Genomic DNA, 24267 nt, shown 5'->3' on the forward strand with positions numbered 1-24267 from the left:
TCAGGGTTTGGCAAGTTTTCTGGCCCTGGCTTCTCAGAGAATAGGGCAAGATTTCCCTAGCAATGTGTTTTTTAAACATGTCAGACTGCCACTTGGTCTCTGTGCTTTTCTCTGTGTAGGGGTGCTAGGAGGGGGAGAGGGAATAAGAGGGAGAAGGAGAGAGGGGAAGGAGGGAGCATTGGGCACCAATGGCTGACGTCTTTAATCTTAGCTAGTCAGGAGGCTCAGATGTGAGGATCATGGTTTCAAACCAGCCCCAGCAGGGAGAGGCTTTATCTTTGATAGCTTTGAGCAAAACGAGTTTAGGGACAATTCCCAGGACCAGAGTTCAAGGCCCAGGATGAGCCAGGGGGAGAATGGGAGGGGGGAGAGAGGAGAGGGGAGGGGAGGGGAGGGGAGGGGAGGGGAAGGAAGGAAGGAAGGAAGGAAGGAAGGAAGGAAGGAAGGAAGGAAGAGGGATTGAACTTAGGTCCATGCAAGTGGAAAATACTATCTAACTGTGCTATAATCTTTCAGCCTTGAGCTTTTCTGACTTGAGACATATTTAGAATTTGTGTTCTCCCACTGTCTAACACTAATTATTCCATGTTGTAGCTGCTGTTATTGTAAAGAACACCTAAAGTGCCACCACTTCCTAAAGATGTGTGTGTGCTTGCATACTTAGATTTCTTGGGCTTTTCTTTCACTGTTTAATTTTTTGAATTGTTCGTATATTCTAGATAGTAATCCTTTATCCACTGAGTAATTAGTAAAGATTTTCTTCCATTTTGTGAGGTGCTTCTTGTCTGATGATTATTTACTTTTCCTTGGGCATAAACTTGACTTTGATTTAATCTTAGCTGTCAATTCTTGCTCTTCTGGTCAGTGAGAATCCTATTCAGGAAAAAAAAAAAGACCTCTAACTTTCAGAGCTTTTTCTACATTTTCCTAGAGTAAATTTAAAGGTTTAATTCTTTGAGCAATTTGATCCAATTCAAGTTGATTTTTTGTAAAGAGTAAGAAACAGGTACTGCTTTGATCTCCTAAGGTGGAATACCCAGTTTTTCTAATACCTGGGAAAAAAAGGAAAAAGAAGCTGTTTTTTGTCAATTGTATACTCTTGGCTCCTTTATCAAAAATTAGTTGGCTCTAGATGTGTGATTTTTTATTCCTGGGTCTTCTATACTGTTCCTTTTGTCTTCTAGGTCTGTGTTAGTGCCAGTTTGTTCTGGTTAATTTTGAGATAAGGTCTCATTTTTCTCGAAGGCAGGCCTGAACCTTGATTTTTACATTTACTCTTCCTGTGTAAGTCAAAACACTAGGCATGTACCACTAGACAGGTACCAGTTTTTTCTGTTGAGATGGGGTCTTGTGTAAGTTTTAAGTGTTCCTAGGACCGAAATCTCCCTGAGCTCTACTTCCCGTATAGCAAGGATTGCAGGCATGAGCCACTGTGCTCAGTTTCATAACTCTTTTATAGGAAAAGAGTTACAAAGCTCCTTAGGTCCCTGCCTTGATGTGGAGACAGCAAACAAAACCCCAATCTTGTAAAACACACACACACACACACACACACACACACACACGGTATGCTGGTATTTCTCTCATGAAAGAGAAATACCAGGCAAAACTTGGAGAACTGAAACCTGATGATCTATGAATATTTTTACAAACTTGCGAATTTACTAAGTACTCAAGAATATTTAAATGTTGGGAAAAGAAAAAATACATGCTAATGCATAAATACAAATTGTAAAAGAGAACAAGGGAGCCCCTACTTTTAATGGAAGTGGAATATATATACATATATATATATATATATATATATTTTTTTTTTTTTGCCAATTCTGGGGCTTGAGGTTTCTCAAGGCTAGCGTTCTACCTCTGAAGCCATAGCACCACTTCTGGCTTTTTCTGTGTACATGGTACTAGGAATTGAATGCAGGCCTTCATGCAGCCTATGCAAGCATTCTACCACTCGGCCAAACTCCCGGCAACAAGTGAGATCTTTTTTATTTTATTTTTGGAGGTACTGAGGTTTGAACTCAGAGTTTGTGCTTGGTAGGCAAGCACTCCACCACTTGAGCCACATCCCCCGCCCTTCTCTCTTAGGGATTACTTTAGGCAGGCTCTCACGTTTTATGCCCGGAACCTTCCGTGGACCACCAATACCAGCTTGTTTATTGAGATGTGGGTCTCACTAACATCTGACCCAGCGCCTCCTTGAACTGTAATCCAACTAATGTCTGCTTCTACTCTAGCATTTAGGCAATACTCCATGCGCTAACAACAAACCAAGAGTAGATGAGAAACCAAACACAACAGAGGTTTCTCTCCTAATCACATCAAGCCAAAACAAGATTGTGAGGATAGCAGCCCACTGCCCTCCAGCCGGTCAGGTATCTCCCATCCTGAGCCCACCCATTGTGCCACCTGGCTTTCAAGGGCACCATTTCCACCTGAACAAGGCCAGAAGGCAAAGAACATGTGCCCCCCCCCCCCCACTGGAAGATTCCAAGCCTACAAGCAAGGCACCAAACCTCCGAGCATGACTGTGCCTGACAGAAAATACAGTGCATTCCATGTCATGTTCTCTAATAAGAGCTCGTGGTCACAGCCCTGGGGAGGGTGGGAGCCCTCCTCCCTCTCTGTCCTTTCACTCCCTCCTCCCTCTCTGTCCTCCCACTCCTTCCTCCCTTGGTTAGGAAGAGCCAGCTTTGCCTCTCCAATGCAGTACTTCTTTTTTTTCCTGCCAGTCCTGGGGCTCGAACTCAGCCTGAACACAGTCCTTGAGTTTTTGTGTCCCAGGGCTAGTGCTCTACTACTTGAGCCACTTGTGGCTTTTTGGTACTTACTTGGAGATAGGAGTCTCAAGGACTTTCCTGCTTGGGTTGGCTTTGAATCAGGATCCTCAGATCTCAGCCTCCCGAGGAGCCAACAGGCTCCGACAGGCGTGAACCACCAACACCGGGCTGCAGTGCAGTGCTTTTTGACTGAGCATTTCTGCTTGGGTAGTACAAAATTAATAGTTATTTCCAATTGCTTTGCCTGACATTGCTTTCATCTCCCAGCTACATGTGACCTCTTGAAAGGGAAAGTGCCGAGCTGGCAGTGGCCTGGGCATCACACGTGCCCTGAGAAGCTGGCACATGGTCGCGGGGGAAGGCCCACTGGCCACCCACAGGCTAATGACGAAAATGTCTTTTTATATTCCTCGTGTCTCCTGGACCTAGGAGCCTTTTGGGCAGCCCGGGTGAGAACACAACTCAGCTGCCGAGGAGCCCCAGAGCTTGGACTCACTAAGCCCGTTAGCCCTTCAGAAGCTTCTGGAACTCCTTGGAAGGGCTCTCCATCAGCAGACCCCACATTTTGGCCACTGTGTGGAAGGTAGCTATCCAGAGCCAGCCAGTTCGGTGAGTATGTTTCGGTCCATAGAGTATATCTTTAGGCTTGGCTGTATTCCAATACAAATATTTGAATTTGAAGTTCCAGGGGATATATTGAATGTCATTGTCTTCTTCTTCCCCCCCTCTTCCTCTCCTCCTCCTCCTCTTCTTCTTCTTCTTCTTCTTCTTCTTCTTCTTCTTCTTCTTCTTCTTCTTCTTCTTCTTCCTCTTCCTCTTCTTCCTCTTCATCTTCCTCTTCTTCTCCTTCCTTTTCTTCTTCTCCTTCCTCTTCTTCTTCCTCCTCCCCTCCCCCCTTTCTCCCCCTCCTCCTCCCTTTCCTCCTCTCCTTCCTCCTCTTCCTCCTCTTCTGCCTCCACCTTTGGTTGTTGAAATGTTCCTTGGAAAGCAGTAGCCATCAGAATGTGGGTTTGTACGGGTTAGGAAATGAACTTGCAGAGATTCGCTTTTTAAATTTGTGAAATTTGTAGCTGGTGTGTGTGTGTGTGTGTGTGTGTGTGTGTGTGTGTGTGTGTGTGTGTTCTTAGGCACCAGCAGGAGGTCAAATGCTCTTCCTGGAACTTACCCAGCCAGATGCCTGTGGTGGTGTGGGGGAAGCGGGAGGGTGGGCAGAGAGAACACCCGCAGCCTGTCTGTACCCCAAGATGGGGATGCACATGGCGTAAGAACTATAGGAAGTAAGCTTGATCTACCACCATCACTGATTTAATAAGGAACCCTCTGGAATTCTTGTGGAAACTTGTCCCCAGGTTGTATGAAGAGGTGGGACTTTTGAGAGTGCAATCAAGCAATGAAGGCTTCCAGCTCAGGCTCTCCCCTCCCCTCTGCCTCATGTAGATTTGTCCTCTCCATCTTGGAAGTCCTTGGCTCCTTGATTTTAGATTTCCTGGGCTCTAGAACAGTAAGAAGTAAACACCTCTTCTTTTTTTTTGCCAGCCCTGGGCCTTGAACTCAGGGCCTGAGCACTGTCCTAGAGCTTTCTCAAGGCTAGAGCTCTACCACTGGAGCCACAGCACCATTTCCAGTCTTTTTTCTGCATTTGTGGTACCAAGGAATTGAACCCACGTCTTTGTGCATGCTAGGCAAGCACTCTTACTACTAGGTCAAACTCTAGGCCCTAAACACCTCTTCTTTATAAGTTACCTGGTCTCAAGCCTTTTTGTTGCAGCGGCACACAGGGACTGGGACCCAATCTACACACACATAATACCTCACCATTTCCATCACGTGTCTGCATCTTCCCCTCACTATGAGACCAGAAGTGACCTCGCACCAGACAGCTCTGCCTCTGTCTGGTGTTTTCCAGTAGTCTTCCCTCATCTTGATTCATACTAAAACGGTGGGAAATTTGAACCGGATCACCTTCAAACACATTTTTTTCCTACTTGTGGCCATTAATGGCTTAATCTAGACAAAATGTTTAGTTGACAACAGAGGTGTAAATGAAACTTTAATTCGTGTGTTTGGTTGCCAGCTCTCTATCACCAGCTCCCAGCCCCGTGGGATGGCTCAGATTTACTTTTCACAACATGGTCCAGCCTTCACTTGTCCAGCATTCAGATACATTAAGATCTCTGCTAGGCCTTGCTAGCTAAAAGTATTTCCTAGTTACAGCAACATCAGAAGGGTGGTGGGGGGGAACCCTTGTCAGTGTTGGGTCAGTGGTTTAAGATTCCTGTGAAACCCAAGCCGTTTTAAAGTAAAGCACAGGTTTCCTTTCTTCCAAAGTCTGTCTTCAGATGGATGAAACCTTGATTAGCATGGCACTGTGTACTGGAATACTTCCCATTAAGTAAATGGCTCTCAGTTGTGGATTCAAGACTAATACTAAGCGTTGTTTCTCTGGGCCCAGGCCACGTGGGGTTCTGGGTGGTGGCCTAGGAAGCAGATTCTTAGCCAGGAAGGGTCAGGAGTCCTGTGAGTCTAAGAATGGCTGCTGGGGGTGGCTCATGCCTGCCACCGCAGTGACTCAGGAGGCTGAGATCTGAGGATTCCTGACAGCCAGGGCAGGAAAGTCCCCGAGACTCTTACCTCCAGTTAATCATCAAAAAGCCAGACGTGGAGCTAGGGTTCCTTTTTTTTGCTAGCCTTAAGCAAAAAAATTCAGGGACAGTGTTGCCCAGGTCTTGAATTCAAGTCCCAGGACACACACACACACACACACACACACACACACACACTCACACACACGAGTGGCTGGTGTGTCCAGAAGAGGAGGATCTTTATTAGGGCAGTACAAGTATATTCAGAGAAACCTAAGTAATTAAAGCAAACTGGAATTGAGTTCACTTCTCCAGACAGGTTTTTGTTTCTTTTTTTTTTTTCTTTGCATTTGAGAAGTTCAATTTCCATTCCTTACTGTGTGGATTGTTGACATTTTATCTCTAGCTTCAAAATCTGTCCCCAGTAATATAGTTCAGAGCCCATTTATTAGGGCCCATCATAAGAAGGAGGCCCGGGGAGGGAGGGGAGCTGCTATCTGAGTATCACAAGCTCCTCTCTCTCTCTCTCTCTCTCTCTCTCTCTCTCTCTCTCTCTCTCTCTCTCTCTCTCTGTGTGTGTGTGTTTCAAGGCCAGCCTTGGTCAGAAACAAACTTCACAAGTTCTCAACAGAAAAAGCTGAGAAGGAATAGAAGGAACAGAAAAGAAATATCTTGATCCAGGCCTGCCTGGGCATAAACATGAGGTTCTCGTTATATAATCATGAAAGTAAACCATGTTGGAGGCATGGTGGTTCAAAGGCTGGAAAGCTTGCTTCGCAAGTATAAAGTACCCAGTACTGAAAAAAATAAAATAAAATAAATGGGTGTAATAGGGCCGGGAGCGTGGCCTAATGGTATTGAGTGCTTATCTAGCATGCACAAAGTCCTGGTTTTGATTCCTCAGTACCACATACACAGAAAAAGCCAAAAGTGGAGCTATGGCTCAAGTGGCAGAGTGCTAGCCTTGAGCAAAAAGTGTCCAAGGACAGTGTCCAGGCCCTGAGTTCAAGCTCCAGGACTGGCCCGGAAAAAAAAAAAAGAAAAGAAATGGGTATAATATAGAAAGAGACTTTTTAAACAATTTTTTGGTGTTTTATGCAGTAGTTTGTCTAGGGGTTTCTGAAAATGTTAAACTAGTTCCTGGCCCAGAAAATTTTAAGATGTAAGCAGAATGCTTTGCTAATTCTAAAATAAACATGTATTTCCTCAGAAATGTAAATGTTTGAGACAGGCAGATAGTATGTAGGTATCAGACTGCTTTGCCAATCACTGCTCTGTTTCTCCCTGGGTGACATATGAGTGGTTTGTTTTGTTTGGACTGGTATCCACTGGGCCTTAAACTCAGGGCCTCACACTCACTCACAGCTGATGTTCTACCACTTGAGCCATGCCTCTAGCCTATCATTTTGCTGGTTAATTGGAAATCAAGTCTCACAGACTTTTCTTCCCTAACCTTCCAGGTCTCTGCTTTCTGAGTAGCTAGGATTACAGGTGTGAGCCACCAATGCCTGGCTGGTACATTTTCTTAAACAAGCCTGCCATCTGTACTTTTTGCCCTCATTTAAAATCTGCTTCCAGATCTAGCTGTCTAAATTTGCATTTCCTTCACATTCCAAACAGTTCCATTTTTCACTTTGGATCCTTTGCATTCTCCACTTCCGAAACTCCCTGTGTTTGTTTGAAAGACTTCCTCGTGTGTGTGTGTGTGTGTGTGTGTGTGTGTGTGTGTGTGTGTGTGTGTGTGGTTGGTTCTGGTTGTGGACATAATTGTCTTCCTTACTCTCCCGTTGGAGATCTCAGTGTTCTAATGGCTCTGAGGTCAGTCTGTGCTTTTTATAGAAGCTAGGGGCCCTGACAGCCTATGTGCTGGAAAGAGACTCAACCCCAGTGTTTAGAAAGAGATCAGATAGATGGCTAATTCTGAGTTTGCTTCCGGGTTGATGTGTACACTATTTAACTGTGCCACCTGTAAAATAATGCATGTACTTTTCTTGCAGTAGAATTAGGAAACACAAAGGCACAATGCCTCTATGCCTCTGATCATATAAAATAATACTTATCAAAGTTGATTCCAGGAAGTGGAATCAAAAAGAAAAAAGAGGCCACATGCTGGTGTGGCTCATGCCTGTAATCCTAGCTACTCAGGGGGTTGAGATCTAGGATTGAGGTTTAGCCTTGAGAAGAAAAGTCCTTGAGACCTTATTTCCAGTTAATCACCAAAAAAGCCAGAAATGGAGCTGTGGCTCAAACAGTAGAGTCCTATGCTTGAGCAAAAGAAGCTCAGGGAGTGTCCAGGTTCAAACTCCAGGACCAACACACACACACACACACACACACACACACACACACACACACACACACGGACATTTTTGTTGTATGTTTACATTTCAGTGTTCTTTCCCTTTAACTTGATCAATAAAAATGAATGCTATTGAAGGGAAAACTTGGCTTTAGAAATACACACACATATATGATTGAGTTGAGTCAGTTTGTTGGGCAGAATATTCTGTTACCTGCTAGATTTTTGTGTGTATCACAGCAGTAAAGCACTTTTCTTTTCTCTTTCATACAAGGCTAGCATATTGAACAGATTTTATTTGTTCAGAGCTGGGCATTGGGTGGAATAGAATAGAATTCTATTATATTTATGAAAGTCTGGTCTTTCTATATCCTTGTAGTCATTCATTCACTTTTCACATGTAAATTAAAAGTGGAGATCTCATATTCAATGTGAGTTCAGTGAAATGAGTTTTTTTTCTCTCTCTCTCTTAATACTAGATCATGACAGAAATATAAATGACCTGTAGGAAGATATTCTACCCTTACAAGAATTCATTTCTCTCAAGACATAGGCTGTGGGCTTTGTACTGACGAGGCTTACAAACTTATTTCTCCAGTTTATTTTATTTATTTATTTATTTATTTATTTTTCCAGTCCTGGCCTTGAGCTCAGGGCCTGAGCACTGTCTTTGGACTTTCTCAAGGCTAGAGCTCTTCCACTTGAGCCTCAGAACCATTCCCGGCTTTTTTCTATGTATGTGGTACCGGGAATCGAACCCCGGTCTTTGTGCATGCAAGGCAAGCACTCTACCACTAAACTCCTGGCTCTCCAGTTTATTATTATTATTATTATTATTATTATTATTATTATAAGTGGAATTTTAATTCAACAGCAATGAAGAGGCTTTTCAAATAATATTATGGTGCTGCATTTCTAATTTCAATTATATGACTCACGCTAAGTTGATCCTCCTACAGCAAGCATCTCAAGAGGGTCTTCTTTTAGCAGCACTAGGATTTGAACTCAGGGATTTACACTGGCTGCACAGGGCACTCTACTTGAGCTACACACCTCTAGCTCTTTTTGCTCTGGTTATTTTTGAGATAGGAGCTTCCTTTTGGTCTGCGCTAACCCAAACTATGCTCTTCTTCTATATGCTTCCCACCAGAGCTGCTATGACAGACCCACAATACTGTGCTTCCACTGTTGAGCTGAGGTCCTGTGAATTTTTTGCCTAGCCTGGCCTGAAACCATGACTTGCCACATTTCAGCTTTCTCAGTACCTGGACTGACAGGCACGGTGTCAAGGCACCTGTTACATCCTCCTCCTTCTCTTCCCCTTCCTCCTCTACTTCCTCCTCTTCTCTCTTCATTTCTCCTCCTCCTTGTCTTCCTCTCCTTCCTCCTTTTTCAGTTCTCTTGTAGGCATCTAAAAAGACACGCCAGCCTGTCACACAAAAGCCATGCTGGTCTTCCTGGTGATCCTATGATGGTCTTAGGATGGTCTCCAGTGCACAACCACACCATGCAAATCTACAGTTACTACTTGAGAGCAAGAGAAGGAATTCTATATACCATCCAGATCACCTATACATCAGTATAACTTAATCAAAGTATGGGATAAGCTGGGGGCTCAGGCCTGGAATCCTAACCACTCAGGAGGCTGAGATGCAAGGATCACTGTTCAAAGCCAGCCCAGGCACTGAAGCCTGTGAGACTGTTATCTCCAATGAATCACCAGAAAACTGGAAGCGGTGCTGTGGCTCAAAGTGGTAGCATGCTAGCCTTGAGCAAAAGAGCTTGGGGACAGTGCCCAGGCTCTGAGTTTCAAGCCCCATATCTGACTAAAATAAAATAAAATAAAGCCAACAACAAACATCCTCTTGTTTAGAAGGGAAAGTTTGAGCTTACCTAACAACCAGGTACATTTCTACAAAACAACTGAGCATGCCTTGGAAAGAGAAGTGAACTGATCAGGACAGGCAGGGGGCCCATTTGGGCACCTCTGAGGGCCCTTACAGGAAGTTCTCCTGCACTGTCCAGCCAAGGCCACTGGGTCCCCTGCCTGGGACCTGCCTTCACACCTCAGCTTGGTACCAGACCAGGTTAGCCTTCTCTTCTGTTGTTAGATAACCAAGCACGTACATTACATTACGTATGTCCTGCCTCCCTCCCTCCCTCCCTCCTTCCCTCTTCTCCCTCTCTCTCTCCTCCCCCCCCCATTCTCTCTCTCTGAGGTGGGGCTTGAACTCAGGGCCTAGGCACTATCCCTGAACTCTTTGGCTCTTAATACTCTATAATTTTGAGCCATAACTCCACTTCTGGTTTTCTGGTGGTTCACTGGAGATAAGAGTCTCATAGACTTTCCTGTCCCAGCTGGCTTTGAACCATAATCCTCAGATCTTAGCTTCCGTGTAGCTAGGATTATAGATGGGAGCCACCAGCCTCTGACCTGTTGTGGTCTCTTTTGAACAACCGCTATAACAAACCCTGGTCTAACTCGAGCAATGGAATAATCCTGTTTTAGCCCAAAGAGCTCCAGAAATAACAGTGGTGGGCATTTAGAATACATTTCACTGAAGCATGCTCTCCAGATTTTACTCCCTCTATTTTTATGCATCGTATTTCATAGGGCTTTTTTTTTTTCCCTTCATCTCTGGGAAATGGACCATGTGCAGGTGTTCCTTGGAGGATTGCAAACTTAATTTTTTTAATAACTTCCTTGGATTTTCAAATCACTCATCTTCCCTGATTAGTTTTCCTTTCCATAATGAATCTATTTTGTTGTTTTTTTTTTAAACAATTTGGAGACCAAAGGAATGTAGATTTTTAAAAAAAAATTTTATTAAAGAATTTATTAACATTGATTTTTACATCATATTTCAAATGACGTGTTTAACAAACAAGAAGAGAATCTCTCTATACAGTCACAGGCACTTAATTTTTAGAACATAATCAAAATTAGGCTAAGGATTTGTATATCATAGATACATATTAATCAATGTGATAAAACATTATGTCTATAGAGTCATAAGGAAATGTAGATTTTTGAGAGTGACTCTGAATATTGATGATGACAGAGACAGGAAGTATTGGTCTCCAGAGTATCTGGCTCAGAGTATCTCATGATGCAGTGCAGTCGCTTCAAGGCCTGGCCAGATGCTTACAGGAAGCAGCAAATCTCACATCAGAACTCCCTGCCCATGCTGGACACCAGTGGCCCAGGCTTCTCAGGAGACTGAGATCTGATGATCCGAGGTCAGAGCCAGACAGGGAAAGAAAGTCTTGGGGACTTTCTGCCTCTGTCAGGAACGTTATAGGCTTGTAGACTACTTAGGCTGGCACGACCCCTAATGTACCTCATTACCAAGCTCGCTCCTGCTTGCTTTCTTTGAGTTACATCCCCAGTTAGAGAAAGTTGAATTTTTTTTTTTTTTGCTTCCTAGAATAAGCAAACACGTGTGAGATAGAATCCGGAAATATATTTTTTTTAAAAAGACTTCTTGACTTCAAAATTTTAAATATAAACCAACCGACTCATCTATCGCCTCCCAGCTATTTCACAGCAGTAAAGTCACAGCAGAGACCAGAGCAGTCTCTTTACCTCTGAGCCAAGGGTTTTTCAGTCTTGGGTGATATCTCCGTCCCAGGCAATGAGTAGTTTGTCCTCTTCCTTGGTCCAGTGCAGAGGTCTCCAGGACGCCACAGCCCCTTCTCCGCACAGAACATGGAGTTGCTCTGAACACATGATGATCATTTCCAAACACCCCCAGGTACTCAGACAAGCATGGTTCCCACACACTTGTCACTGGGTGTTCATCCGTGCTAGTCTGTGTCCTGGGTGACCCAGGATGCCCCTGCTCCCTATCCCAGCTCTGTTAAGAGTCTCAGATACCGTGTTCTTTCAACCTTCACTATACCAATCTATCTCTCTAAAACAACCTTTTATTACAGATGTGTGCCACCACGCCCGGCTTCAGGGTTCTCTTTTTGTTTTGTTTCGTTGTTGGTTGAGGGGCTTGAACTCTGGGCCTGGGCACTTTTCCATGAGCTCTTTCTTTAGCTCAAGGCTGGCGCTCTGCCAGGGCTGAGAGAAGAGCTGAGGGGGTGGTGCGTGATTTGTGGCTCTAGGAAGCCTGTCTCTGTGGGGTGGGAGGGAGAGTGGGCCGGGCTCATAGCCTCAGGCCATTGTGTGACCTGTGAGCTGGGTGTTCTGAATTTTATGACCCCAGAGGACTTGGCATTTCCTGTGTCTCTGCAGGGTTCCCCAATCCCCCTTTCCTCTCAAACTTCACTTTCTTCTCTGGGGAAGTGATTTCAAAGCATTCTCTTTTGACACTTGTGCAAATACTTTGGGCCCCAGGTGACAAGAAGGTGTTTTCCATCTTTGTGTGAACGAGCTGAGCAGAGCTGCTTTCTTCCTAAACTCCCAGAAACCCACAAGGTGTTGTGGGGGGGGGGCAGGGAGAGAACTGGCCGCAGTGCTTGGGGTTGCCAGACAGAGAAGGTAGCTTGGGGAGGCAGAGGCAGAAACACCCAGCCACAAGGAAAGGAGGTGTGCTTTCATTCACCAGAGGGGGGCTACAGACCCACCCTGGAGGCAACACAGCCCAGAGAGAGTGAGGCTGGCAGCCTTCCCCAGAGGGAGAATGCTGCCCCATGGATGGCAGAAAGGCAAGGCCCGACAATGTGGAACTGGCACACAGATGGGGTGGGGTGGGGTCATTAGTGCTTACCCTCATCTCCCAGGGCAAGCAGGGGCCTCCCATCCTCAGAGATCAGAGGGAAAGAGATGAGCCTCCCTGGGGGCCAGGGTTAAGAAGGAAAGCGACACCAGCCCCAGGCTGCTGCGTAGTAGGACAGCAGCTTTTCTTCCTCCCTGCTACTCCTGTGCCATGAGAGAGGATCTGCTGGCACGGTACACTCACACCTTAGTAAGCCACAGTAAGCCAAGCTGCAGTCTTGAGATGGGTCTCAGTTCCAGAATCATACTCGAGACTTTGTTCTCCTTTGGACTGCTTTGCAAGCCCTCATATTCCTAGGACACTCATAGTTAGATACACCACACGTGCACATGTGTGTGTGTGTGTGTGTGTGTGTGTGTGTGTGTGTGTGTGTGTGTGTTACTAGAGCTGAGGATTGAACCCAGAGCTTCCTGGGTGCTGAGCCAGTGGAGATGCACCCCTAGAACCTTCTTTATAGCCAAGATTCAGATCAAGAAGGAAAACAAAAGACTTTTCAATTATAATTGAAAGAAAAAAACAAAACCCTTCAGACCTCTACTTCATGGAATCTTAGGTGATAAACCATAAACCAGCTCAGAGCTCAGACTCCCCACCTCCCCATACAAAGAGCCCTGCTCCACATACATTCCTGCCCCCAGTGACCTCACAGATGACACCTCTGGCCTCTCCTTGGGTCAGAGTGGCCATCAACTGTCATTAGACCTTGTTCCCCTTGAACAGTTGCAAGAGGAAGTGGATGGGCTCGTGAAATAAATGTTTTCTCGTCTGTAGAATGGGCTCTCAAGCGTCCCTTCCAGAATTTCACTCGGCTGGTCCCAGACTCCTCCTTCCTGTCACCAGTGAATTTACAGGAAGAGTAGGGGGCTGTGTCCCTGCCCCCCCCATTCTTTCCCACTCCCCTGGTAATCTGTCTTCTGTCACCTAAGCTTTACAGAAATGTATCGTCTCAGGGCATTAATGACTTTGACATGGCTCCGGGCTCCCCTCCCCCCCTTCCCCTTTCCCCCTTCCCTCTCCCCAGGATAATATTGTGCTCCAGATCTTCAGATTCCCACATGCTCTTCCCTTGGTTAGCTTCTCCTTGCTCTGAGTTTGAGCCCACACCACATCAGATTTTGGAATCTTGTTCTGGGGTTTTTGAATTGGGGATAGTCATTTGGCAAAGTCTGTACAAAACCCAGAAAACTTTCAAATCTGGAAAATCTCTGGCCCCCAAATGCGAATCAACCTAGTTGCACAACCGCCAGCTTACAACAGAGCTGTCCCTAGGAAGATTCTATCAGCAAATTAAACAGCATGGCTTCCCCTCCCCACACAGAAAAAGGTTGATATTCTCCAGAGAACCCTGGGACCCAACACTCCACAAACAGCAGCAAACCCAACCTGTCCTCCACAGACACCCAGAGAAACCCACAGGAAGAAGATGTATGCAAATTTCTCTCTTTCTGCTTCCTGTTTAAAAAGCAAAAGAAACATCCTATTTGGGTTTTTAAAAATAGACTTTGGACCTAAACAATACAACAGCTTTTTTTTTTTCTTTAAATAGAAGGTTTCAGGAAGTGTAGGGGTCTGTCATTGGGACTGGAAGGAGACATGTTGTTCCTATTGTGTGGAGAAAAGGCTGATGAGCTTTCTTAAGCCTGTTCTATTTTTTTTCCTCTGTGTGTGTGTGTGTGTACATTCACACCAGTGTCACTGCTTGAACTCAGATCCTCCTGCTTTTGCTTGCCTTTTTTTTTTTTTTCTTTTCCACTCAAGAACAGCAGTCTACCACTTGAGCCACACCTTCATGTTTTTGTTTTTGTTTTGCTTTTCCTGGTTCATCGGAGATAGTCTCAGATTTGTCTGCCCCGGTTGGCTCTGACCTCAGATCGCAGCCCTCTGAGCAGCGAGGATTGTGGGATGATCAGATGAGAATCCTTACACCCCGGACCACTCCAAGTACAAACAGGATGCTTGATTTCGGGGGGACCCCGAGGACCCCTGTCCTCGAGGGTCTGGTGGAGGCCCAGGACCAAAGCCCGGGCCTCCAGCGTGCTGGGCAAGCCGCACCCCCAGCCCGGGGGAGAGGGGTCAGCCTCTGCCCAGCGCCCCGCACCCCAACCCCAGGGCGGGAAGCGACTCCGGGAGGGGGTGAGGCCCAGGAGAAGGGGCTCAGTTTTCTCCTTCAGTTTCCTGCACTGTGACTCGGGTGGCTCCCCGGTTTCTCCCAACCCTGCCCCGTCCTCCCCACCCCTGTCTGCCCCTCGGAACGCGCCTCCCCACTTCTTCCCTTTGGCCCCGCCCTTCCCCGCCGGCCTCTCCTTCAGGCCCCGCCCCCCGTCGCTTCCACGCCCCGCCCCTCGCCTGCTCTCGGCCCCGCCCCTCGCCTGCTCCCGGCCCCGCCCCTCTTCTCCTTTAGGCTCCTCCCCCTGCCTCCTCCAGGCCCCGCCCCCGGCCCCGCCCTCCCCAGACAGCTGCGTTCAATCAGAGCGGCTTCCAACTCGCGACCGCGCGCCGGGAAACTTCGGCGTGGAGAGCGTCCCGGCCCCGGCCCCGCTCCGCTCCGCTCCTCCCCGGCTCCGCCCGGCCCCCGGCCCCGCGGTTCCCTCGCGCGGACCCCCGGAGCCCCGGCCTCCCCTGCTCCGCTTCTCCCGCCGGAGCGCGGCCGCCGCGGTGGCGGGCGGCGGGGGTCTCCTCAGCCGGCTCCTGGGGCCCGGCGCGGCCCGGTAGAGGCGCCGGACGCCGGGCGGGGGCACCGGGGGCCGCCTCCGCCGGGACCTCGGCCGGGACCTCCGCCCGGACCCCGGAGCCGGCGGCGGCGGCGGCGGGCGGTCGCGATGCGCCCGCGGGGCCGGCGGCGGCGGCCGTAGATGAGCGACGCCCGGGAGGCCGCGCCGGGCCGCGCCGCGCGGGGCCGACATGAGCTCCGGGATGGCCCCGAAGCCCGGGGACGACGCCTCGGCCGGGCTGAGCGAGGTACGTCCGCGGCGGGCCGGCCGGCCGGGTCCGCACCCCCACCCGACTCCCCTCGCCTCCCCGCCCTCCCCGTCCCGCCCCGTCCGCCGGCCGGGAGCTGGGGCCGGGCGCTGGTCCCGGGTCTCGTCTCAACTTGCAGCGGGACTCAGGGAAGGAGCTGAGCCGCGGGGACTGCGGCGCGGAGACCCCGGGCGCTCCCCGGGGCGCGGGGCGGGCGCGCGCGCGGCGGGGGCCGGCGGGAGCGGGGAGGAAGCCCGGCCAAGCGCCTTAGAACTCTTTATTTCCTGCCCAGGTCGAGATTCCTGCAGTCCCCGGGGCTCCCGCTGGGATGGGGTTATTGGCAGGGAAACTGAGGCAGCAACCGATGGCGGTGAAGGTACCCCCTCCCGCACCCCATCACTGAGCGGGGGGTCCAAGCTTAGGGGGCTGTGTGCTTCCCTGGCAGTTGCAGAAGGGCTGGTGGGGGGGACAAAAGGAGAGGGGGCAGAAACGGCTTGGGAGGGGGTCAGGTCTCCTGCTATGCGGAGGGAGGGGAGGGGAAGAACCGCCTGCTTCCCTCTGGTCCTCTGGGTGCTGGGGTGCTCTGAGCAGGCCTGTGGCCCCCCCCCCTCCCCTGCCACAGGGCTCAGGGTGAAGAGACCCTCCGGTTCCCCGTAGCGGCTAAGGTCTTGTCAGGTCGTAGAAGAGGCCTGTCCTGGGGGAACGGGTGACAGGACCCTCCCTTTGTCACCCAGGGCAGGCCTTTGTGCTCCCTGGAAGGGCCTGGGACACCCTTCCACCGGTCACCCACGCCAGGTGGCCCGAGTGGAGGAGGTGTGGGCTGACCTGAAACTTGCCCTGGCACAGTCTGTGAGCACCTTTGATGTAACTCCAGAGCTGTGTTCCAGGGCAAGCTGGGTGCTTGCCCAGCCCAGGTGGCACAAAGTCACCCCTGCAACACTGGAAAGAGCTGAAGCTCCTGCCTGGGCGGGCAGATTTCTATGACATAGCCCTATCCTGAGGAGACAAGCAGGCTTCTGCTCCAACAGTGTCTCTGGCCTAGTCTCTTGTGTGTGTGTGCTGATCCTGGGGCTTGAACTCAGGGCCTGCGTGCTGTCTCTAAGAACTGCAGCCCCATTTTTCCACTTTGTGGCTAGTTTAGTGGAGATAAGACTCTTGTAGACTTTCCAGCTCCCTGTGATAATCTCAGCCTCCTGAGTAGCTACGATTGATTTATTCAGGTGACCTTCTGTCCCCCAGTCTGGATTTCCCTGAAGCTTGAATAGTTACAGTACATATAAGGGTTTTTTTTTTTAATTTCCTGTCTGGACATATTTTAAACTAGGGTATGTGTAAAGAGCATGTGTAAGGCACATGTGTGTGGGGTACTCCTCCGGTGGACTCTAAATCTCAGCTCTGTTTATCCCTGGCCGTGGCTTTAACAATGACCTTTTCTGTACCTGTAGATCCATCTCCACAGATCAAAATATGATTCACTTATTTTTTTGTATTATGTCATTGATGTATAGGGATGTATGTGCTCGTATGTGTGTGTGTGTGTATGTGCGTATGTGTGCGTGTACGTGTGTGCGCGTGTGCGCGTGTGCGCGTGTGCGCGCACGCGCGCACGCGCGCACGCGCCTATACTGGGGCTTGAGCTCAGAGAGCCTCACTCTCCTGCTTGGCTTTTTTGTCTCAGTGATGATGCTCTACTACTTAGGCTGTACCTCTGCTTCCAGCGTTTTGCTGGGAGATTGGAGGTAGATCTGAGCTGGCTTTCCTGCAGGGCTGGCTTTCCTGCAGGGCTGGCTTTCCACCAGGATGCTCAGATCCCAGCTTCACCTACAGATGGGAGCTCTCAGTGCTGGCTCAGGTGGTTGTTGTTGTTGTTTCTTTTAAATGCTGCTTCTCCTTTATGTTGGGTGGGGGCAAAGTTCTTGCCTTCTCTTTCTGTTTTGCCCTCTTTGATGGTCAGCTCCTTCTCCTCACCTGGAAGCCCTTGAGTACCCAAGTCTGTGGCTGCCCCGAGGTTACTGGTGGGATCACATGACAGGGGGTCAGTTCCCGGATGTACACCAGGCATTTTGGAGGCTGCCATTATCTTGGGTCATAAAGTAGAGGCCTTTTTTGGTATTGGCTTGGGATCTTTCCTCTGCCACTAGCATTCTCTAGACACAGGGGCATTACTGGGGACAGTTATGGACTGTCCACATGGATTCTGAAGCATCCTCTCTAGGTGACAGTGACTTCACCCACCTTGGGCTACCAGTGGGCATAATGGTCTTGTGTAGGATGCTGGAGAGCAGGGGGCAGACACTGGGAGACAGGGAGCCGGGACGGGAGTGAGAGAGCAGGGGGCAGATACTGGGAGACAGGGAGCTGGGGGTGAGAGAGCAGGGGGGAGACACTGGGAGAAAGTTCATGAATGCATTTCCTCTGCACTTTTAATTTGAATCACTGCCATCTAAGAGGCCCAGAGTTGGTCCCCTGGGATAAAATCTCCTTTACTTAATGAATATTCAAACACACGTTTATGGGTCCCCCAAGTGTTTATACTAATTGGGAATCCTGACAAAGCAACAGAACATGCTGAAGGAAAAAGTTGGGAAGCATAGATTGGCTATTGGTTCTTTTTTTCTTAGCTACTAGCTATCCCTGTCAAACACTGTGGGGATATTGATGATGATTTCTAATATGAGTCTGAGGAAGGTTTGTCTTAACAGCAAAATTCAGCGTTCTCCTTTAAATTCGGTGTCCTCAGGCCTTGTCAAGAGAAAGCTTTGGGACCCATCAGCTTGGCAGTTTAGGTGAGCAGCTAGCTCTGTAACCCCAGGTAAAGCTGTGGGCCTGGTGTACAATTCTCTCTACCCCTCACCCCTTAGTCACATCCCTTGGATCTTGAACCAATTCCAACTTTGAAGAAAGATGGGCTGTAGCAGCGTCCGGGTGAACCTGCTACAATTACAGTATACCTTCCCCACCTTGAGGACTGGCTGCCCTGCTGCTTTTGTTTGGTGGACAGTCATGGGTTTCTGCAGGAAAATAAGACTATATCTCAAAAGTGTGCCCTTTCCTGTAGTCGTTAAAACCCTTCACCCATCCCTGCGCTCTCAAGTTCCTTAGAGAAGCCCACCCTCAGACTCAAGCCCAGACCTGGTATGCAGTCTGGCTTGTGGTAAGAGCCTGACATCACCCCATCACCCGACATCCTAGTGCAGGCTAGGTGCTTCACAGACGTGAACGGATGGATCAACTCACCCAAGTACTTAGTGTGAGTTTGGTTTTTCTTAAGAAGTGTACATGGGTGTGAAACTCAATATTTGGGGTCTCAGGTGACACTCCTAGTTTGCATTTGGGCAGGGCTCTGTGGGGAATGCTGGTATCTGACCACAGCAAGGGAACCAACTTGGCCAAGTGCCAGGAGCTCACGCCTGTTATCCTAGCTGCTCAGAAGGCTGAGGATCATGGTTCAAAGCCAGCCCATGCAGGAAAGTCCATGAGAATTAGCTCCAGTGAACCACCTTAAAACAAGAAGTGGCGCTGTGGCTCAGAGTGGTAGAGTGCTAGGCTTGGTGGGAAACGCTCAGTGACGGTGCCCAGGCCTTGATTTCAAGCCCCACAGGAACTTCCTTGTAAGACAGTTAAGCAGGTTTCTTCCTTGGGTGGCAGCTAAGCTGCGTGGAGGAGGAAGGCTTATGTAGTCTCGGAAGGTAGAGCTGGAGCTGGCCCGGGCCATATCTGTGTTCAAAGGAGTGATGACATAGACGTCCCTCACCCCGTTCAAGTAGAATTTGCGATGGTTATTAATCCATCCCTGGGCCTGCAGGTGACTCAGCCTTGTCCAGACCCAGTGCCTTGTCTCAATTCCCAGTGCACAGCATTTCCTGTCTGCCGTTTTTATCTAGTCGTTCCCGTGGCTGGTTGTGGCACGTCTCAGATACCGGCAGACAGTGTGAGGTAGTGGTCAATCCCCAGGGAGATCTGCCCATCTCACCTCGGATGCTTGTATGGCGATGGTGATCTAGGCATGCACAGGTGAGAGGCCTTGGCCAAACAAGACAGAGCACAAGAGGTACTGTCTTGATTGCACCAGGGCAGCCCTTCTCTCCCCAGTCCTCCACTTGCTTTTGGTGGAGACTCCTGTGTCACCATTCCAGAAGGATTTGTTCTGTGAATGAGCCTCCTGAACTTGATCCTTATGCAGTGCCCGGTGGGTGTTCTTCATAAAGAGTCTAATGGGTTGGAATGGAGGGACTCAGGTGGTGGCCGCCCTGGCCTCCAGGCCTTGAGTGTGCAGAGCCCCAGAGCAGATGGCTTCCTCCTGTAGCCCAAAGGTGGTGGGGCACCACGGCCCTCCCCTCGTTCCCCTCCTCCACTGCACACCCTGAGGGCTGGTGCTTTGATAGTGGAGAATGCTAGAGGAGAAGAATAATGCTCCCTGTGGCACAGGAATCCAGGCTCTGGGCCCCCTGCTAACTTTGATCTTGTCATTGTGTTGCTGCAGAGGGCTGAAGCTGGAGAAGAAAGCTAAGGCTGAGTGGCAAGGGTGGCCAGCCATAGCCTGAGTGTTTGGGGTACATGGAACCTCACAGGGAAATCAGGAGTCAAGCCCAGCCTCAGACTGAGCTTCGTTGGAGCCACACAGACAGCTCATGAGGCTGGACTCCGGGGACCAAGGGAAAGGAGGAGGCATGAGAAGCAGAGGGCAGGACAGGTCGTCAGTGTCCGGGAGCTGAGGTGGCATGGCCCAGAGGCAGAGGCCTGGATATTTATGTATTTATTTTTTGCTAATCCTGGGTGTTGAACTTAGGGCCTGGGCACTGTCCCTCAGCTTCTTTAAAGTTCTGCTACTTGAGCCACACACCACTTCCAGCTTTCTCTAAGGGGTTGATTGGAGATGAGAGTCTCATAGACTTTCCTGCCAGGGCTGGTTTCAAACCACGGTCCTGAGATCTTAGTGTCTTGAATAGCTAGGGTTACAGGCAAAAGCCACCACTGCCCAGCCCTTGAGATTTTTTTTGCGGGTCCTGGGGCTTGAGCCCAGGCCTGGGCACTGTCCTTGGGCTCTCCCAAGGTTAGAGCTCTACCACTTGAGCCACCGCACCATTTACGGCTTTTTTATACATGTGTGGTACTGAGGAATTGAACCCAGGTCTTCATGCATGCTAGGCAAGCACTCTACCACTGGCCACACTCCCGCCCCCACTGAGATCTTTTGACTCCCTGACTCTTCGTCTTAAGGAAGAACCTCATGGGCTTGTTGCTAACCAGGTGTGTGGTGCCAGGATGCTGCACAACTGGCACTGGGGAAGGGAGCGTCAGGGTGATGCCCCGGGAAGAGGCTCTCAGAATCTCGAGAAAGGTGATTTCCCTGGTGTTGGTGACACAGCAGCCAATCGGCATGTAGAGCAACACTAAGGAGTAGCTGAAGCTGGGCGGTGTGTGTGTGTGTGGGGGGGGGGGGGTAAGCCTGTAATCCTAGCTGCACAGGAGGCTGAGATCCAAGGACCCCAGTTCAGAGTCAGCCTGCGCAGAGAATTCTGTGAGACTTCTCAACCACTAAAAAGCCAGAAGTGGAACTGCCATCCACGTAGTACAGAACCAGCTCTGAGCAAAAAAGCTAAAGGACAGTGTCAAGGCCCTGAGGTCAGGCCCCAGTACTGGTCTTAAAGAAAAAAAAAAAAGGATAAATATTGCAAAGAAACCAAGATTATAAGGATCAATCCTTAGATTCTAGGACAGAGGTTTCATTGGTAAGATTTACAGAACCAGCATCAGACAAGCCAAAAAATAAGTGCTTTAGAAAAATGGATAGTCTGTATTGTGACGGTGAGGGAATGTCTTGATAAGTGGACTGCAGTTATCTTTCTACACCATCTCTCAGATTCCTGCAAGTGTCACCTTTCACCCTTGAGAAAAACCAGGAGCCTGGGAATATACAGATAAACAGAAGTAAATATTGACTTCTCTATCTTTCTCTACCTTTTTTTTCTCTTGCTGACTAGAAACAGCTAAAGTTCGTGTGTAAGGAAAGGGGCAGGTTTATTATTATTATTATTATTATTATTATTATTGGAAGGTTTATATTATCCTGAAGAGCAGGAGAACACTTTCTGAGGCCATGACTTCAGATCTTCCTTAAATTCAGCAAAGATACTGTATTATATCCTGAGAAGACCTTTGGGGGCGGGGGGAGAAATCCAGAATTGGCAGTTATTCTTTTTACTTGCTGTAATGTCAAGAAAATAGGAACGTGGGTGGGTCTGTTGACTTTGTAAATAAGTAGGGGAAAAAAGGCTGGTCTTTTCTGGGAAGTTGGTGGGGGTTATCTTGGACTCTGGGCCAGAGATCTGATCAATGCCTGGAATGCAGGGCCAGATGGCTAGGACCTGGAGATGGAAATCTCAAACCACCCTGGGTTGGTTGTGGAGTTTGGTGGCTGGAGGACGGGAAGGACAGGAAGTGCCTGGGGATCTGCGGTGCGCATGTCTATTACTCATGAGAACCACCTGAGTGGCTGGGGAGGGAAGGCTGCCAGCTGGGGGCGGGCTGGCCTGACAATTAGAACACAGGGCAGGGCTCTGATTGGTGGCCGGGGAGGAGTGGGACTAATTGCTGGTCCTGGGCTCCTCCCTTTCTCCACGGACTTGTCTGCACAAGGCCTGGCCCTTTTGGACTCGTGGCTCTCTGCCCTGGCTAACCCTCCTGGCCTCCCCAGGTTAGTTGTTCCCTGTGTTCAGATCGCTTGTTATAACTGTGCCTCCCTAGGGGAGACTGCAGAACCCCACAGCCCTGTGCTCAGAAAACCTGGCCAGGTGACAGGGGACGGTTAGGGCAGACCTGAAAGTGGCTTTGTCTGGGCCCAGTAGTTGGGTGTGACAGATGAGTCTGACGATCACTTTCCTAATTTGATTAGCTGCCCAGTGGGTGAGGTCGATTTGGGTCATCAAGCATGACCCTCACTTATAGTCTCCTCCTTGTTCCTTTATGTATGCAGCAAATACCAGGTACCCTCTACATGGCCACATGTCACCTTAGATGTGGAGAGACCGTAAAATACTGTTCATGTGTCTTCTCTCCTGGGGTAGGGCAGTATTTTGGATTTGAACTCAGGACCTTGTACTTACTAGGCTGGTGCTTCACTGCTTGTATCATACTTCCAACCCTGTTTCTTCTGATTATTATTATTATTATTACTATTTGTCAGTTTGGGGACTTGAACTCAGTTCCTGGGTGCTGTCCTAGAGCTCTTTTTCCCAAGGCTAGCACTCTATCACTATTTCTTTGGTTTTCTGGTGGGTAATTGGAGATAAAAAATCTCACACTTAGCTGGGCATGGCATGGTAGTTCATGCCTATAATCCTAGTTACTCGGGAGGCTGAGATCTGAGGATCCAGGTTCAAAGCCAGCCTGGGCACAAAAGGACCTGAGACTCTTAACTCCAGTTAACCTCTAGAAAACAGGAAGTGGGGCTTGGCTCAAGGGTAGGGCAGTAGCCTTGAGCTGAAGAGCTCAGGGACAATGCCCAGAGTTCAAGCCCCGCAACCCACAAAACACACACACACTCACACTCACTTTCCTGCCCTATGTGGCTTAAAGCCCGGAGCCTCAGATCTCAGCCTGCTGAGTAGCTAGGATTACGGGTGTGAGTCACTGGCACGTGGTTTCTGTTTGTTTGTTCGTTTGATCGCCGTGCCAGCTTGGAGGACTGCTGTCTCATTTTGTTAATGTCCTAGCTGAAGTGACAGGCGTGTACTACCATGTCAGCCTTTTCTCTGTTGAGATGTGTTCTTTTGCAGTTCCTTTGCACAAGCTGACCTCTTACTGTAACATTCCAGCCCACCTGGTAGCAGGGGTGATGGGCACACACTGTTGTACACAGCTGTTGATTGAGTTGAGGGTCTTACGAACTTCTTGCCTGGGTTATCCTCGAACTCTAATCCTGCCTCCTGAGTAGTGAGGATTGCCGTCATGAGCTCTCAGTACCTGGCTCATCTCTGTTCCAGTGGACGCTGCACTCAGGTGGAAGCCAGACAGTGTGCTTAGGCTGACACGTGTGCAGTGGTAATATGCGCTATAAAGATCACACGTGCGGAAGTGGTGTCTTTTAGAGTGAAGGAGCATGGAAGATGATGAGACCCACACATCGAGCTCTGACCAGGGTGATCACCTCGGGTTTTGTGAGCACGGGAGAGAAGTAGGCTCTCCCTGAAGAATTCCCAATGTTGGCCTGAATTTATTTTTCTGTTCTTTTCACATGTATTTTATTTACAGTGGGGCAGGATGGGGGGAGTGGTAGGAAGAGCAGGTGTTAGCTAAACCCACACAGACAAAAGCCAGGAAGATATGCCCAAAGCCAGCTGACGTGCCTTCAGAAGGGGCAGTGTGGCCAGTTGGCAGTCGGTTGCCACCTCCCTCACTCATCCACATTCACAGACTCCTAAACTGTGCCATTTTCTGTAATCAGAAATAACTGCTTATGCCGTACACATAATTGTCATTGGTTTTGAAGTTGGTTGCAGTAGTTGAAGTTGTTTTTCCTTAAAAGGAATGGTTTACCAAACTAAGCGCCTTGGCCTCTGGCCAAAAGCCATCGGAAAATTGCTTCTCCTTGATAGATGGCTCAGCATTGACGGATGCCAGTGGTGGGGACATAGGTGGGCTTGTCAGCAGAACTTCCGCCGTCATTTGGACCAACTTCCTTCCACGACTGAGAAAGACCATTTTTCTTTTCATGGATGGCCCTAGGAGTGTATTCATTTAGAGCAAGCTCAGCTCCAGGGAGACAAGAGTGCAGGTAGATTCCCTTGGTGCCGGGCAGGGTGTTGCATTTGCACCACCAGCTACTTGGGAGGTGGACACTGGGCCATCATTGTCTAAGGTCAGCCCAGGCAGAAAGTTAGCCAGGCTTCATCTCCACCCATTAGCTGGGAATGGGG

The 24267-nt window shown here is 49.1% G+C and overlaps 1 protein-coding gene across 1 annotated transcript in view; it reads left to right on the forward strand.

Moving 5' to 3' along the window:
* Mcc (MCC regulator of Wnt signaling pathway) overlaps positions 1–24267 on the forward strand; it is a 121485-nt gene that overhangs the window by 12234 nt on the left and 84984 nt on the right. Inside the window, 1 exon segment of the mRNA XM_090325468.1 lies at positions 3228–3392. Within this exon segment, the coding sequence (XP_090181594.1) occupies positions 3228–3392 (165 nt within the window).

The sequence above is a fragment of the Megascapheus bottae genome, chromosome 38 (genome assembly GCF_031878675.1).
Source record: "Megascapheus bottae isolate mThoBot1 chromosome 38, mThoBot2.hap1, whole genome shotgun sequence".
Taxonomy (NCBI): domain Eukaryota; kingdom Metazoa; phylum Chordata; class Mammalia; order Rodentia; family Geomyidae; genus Megascapheus; species Megascapheus bottae.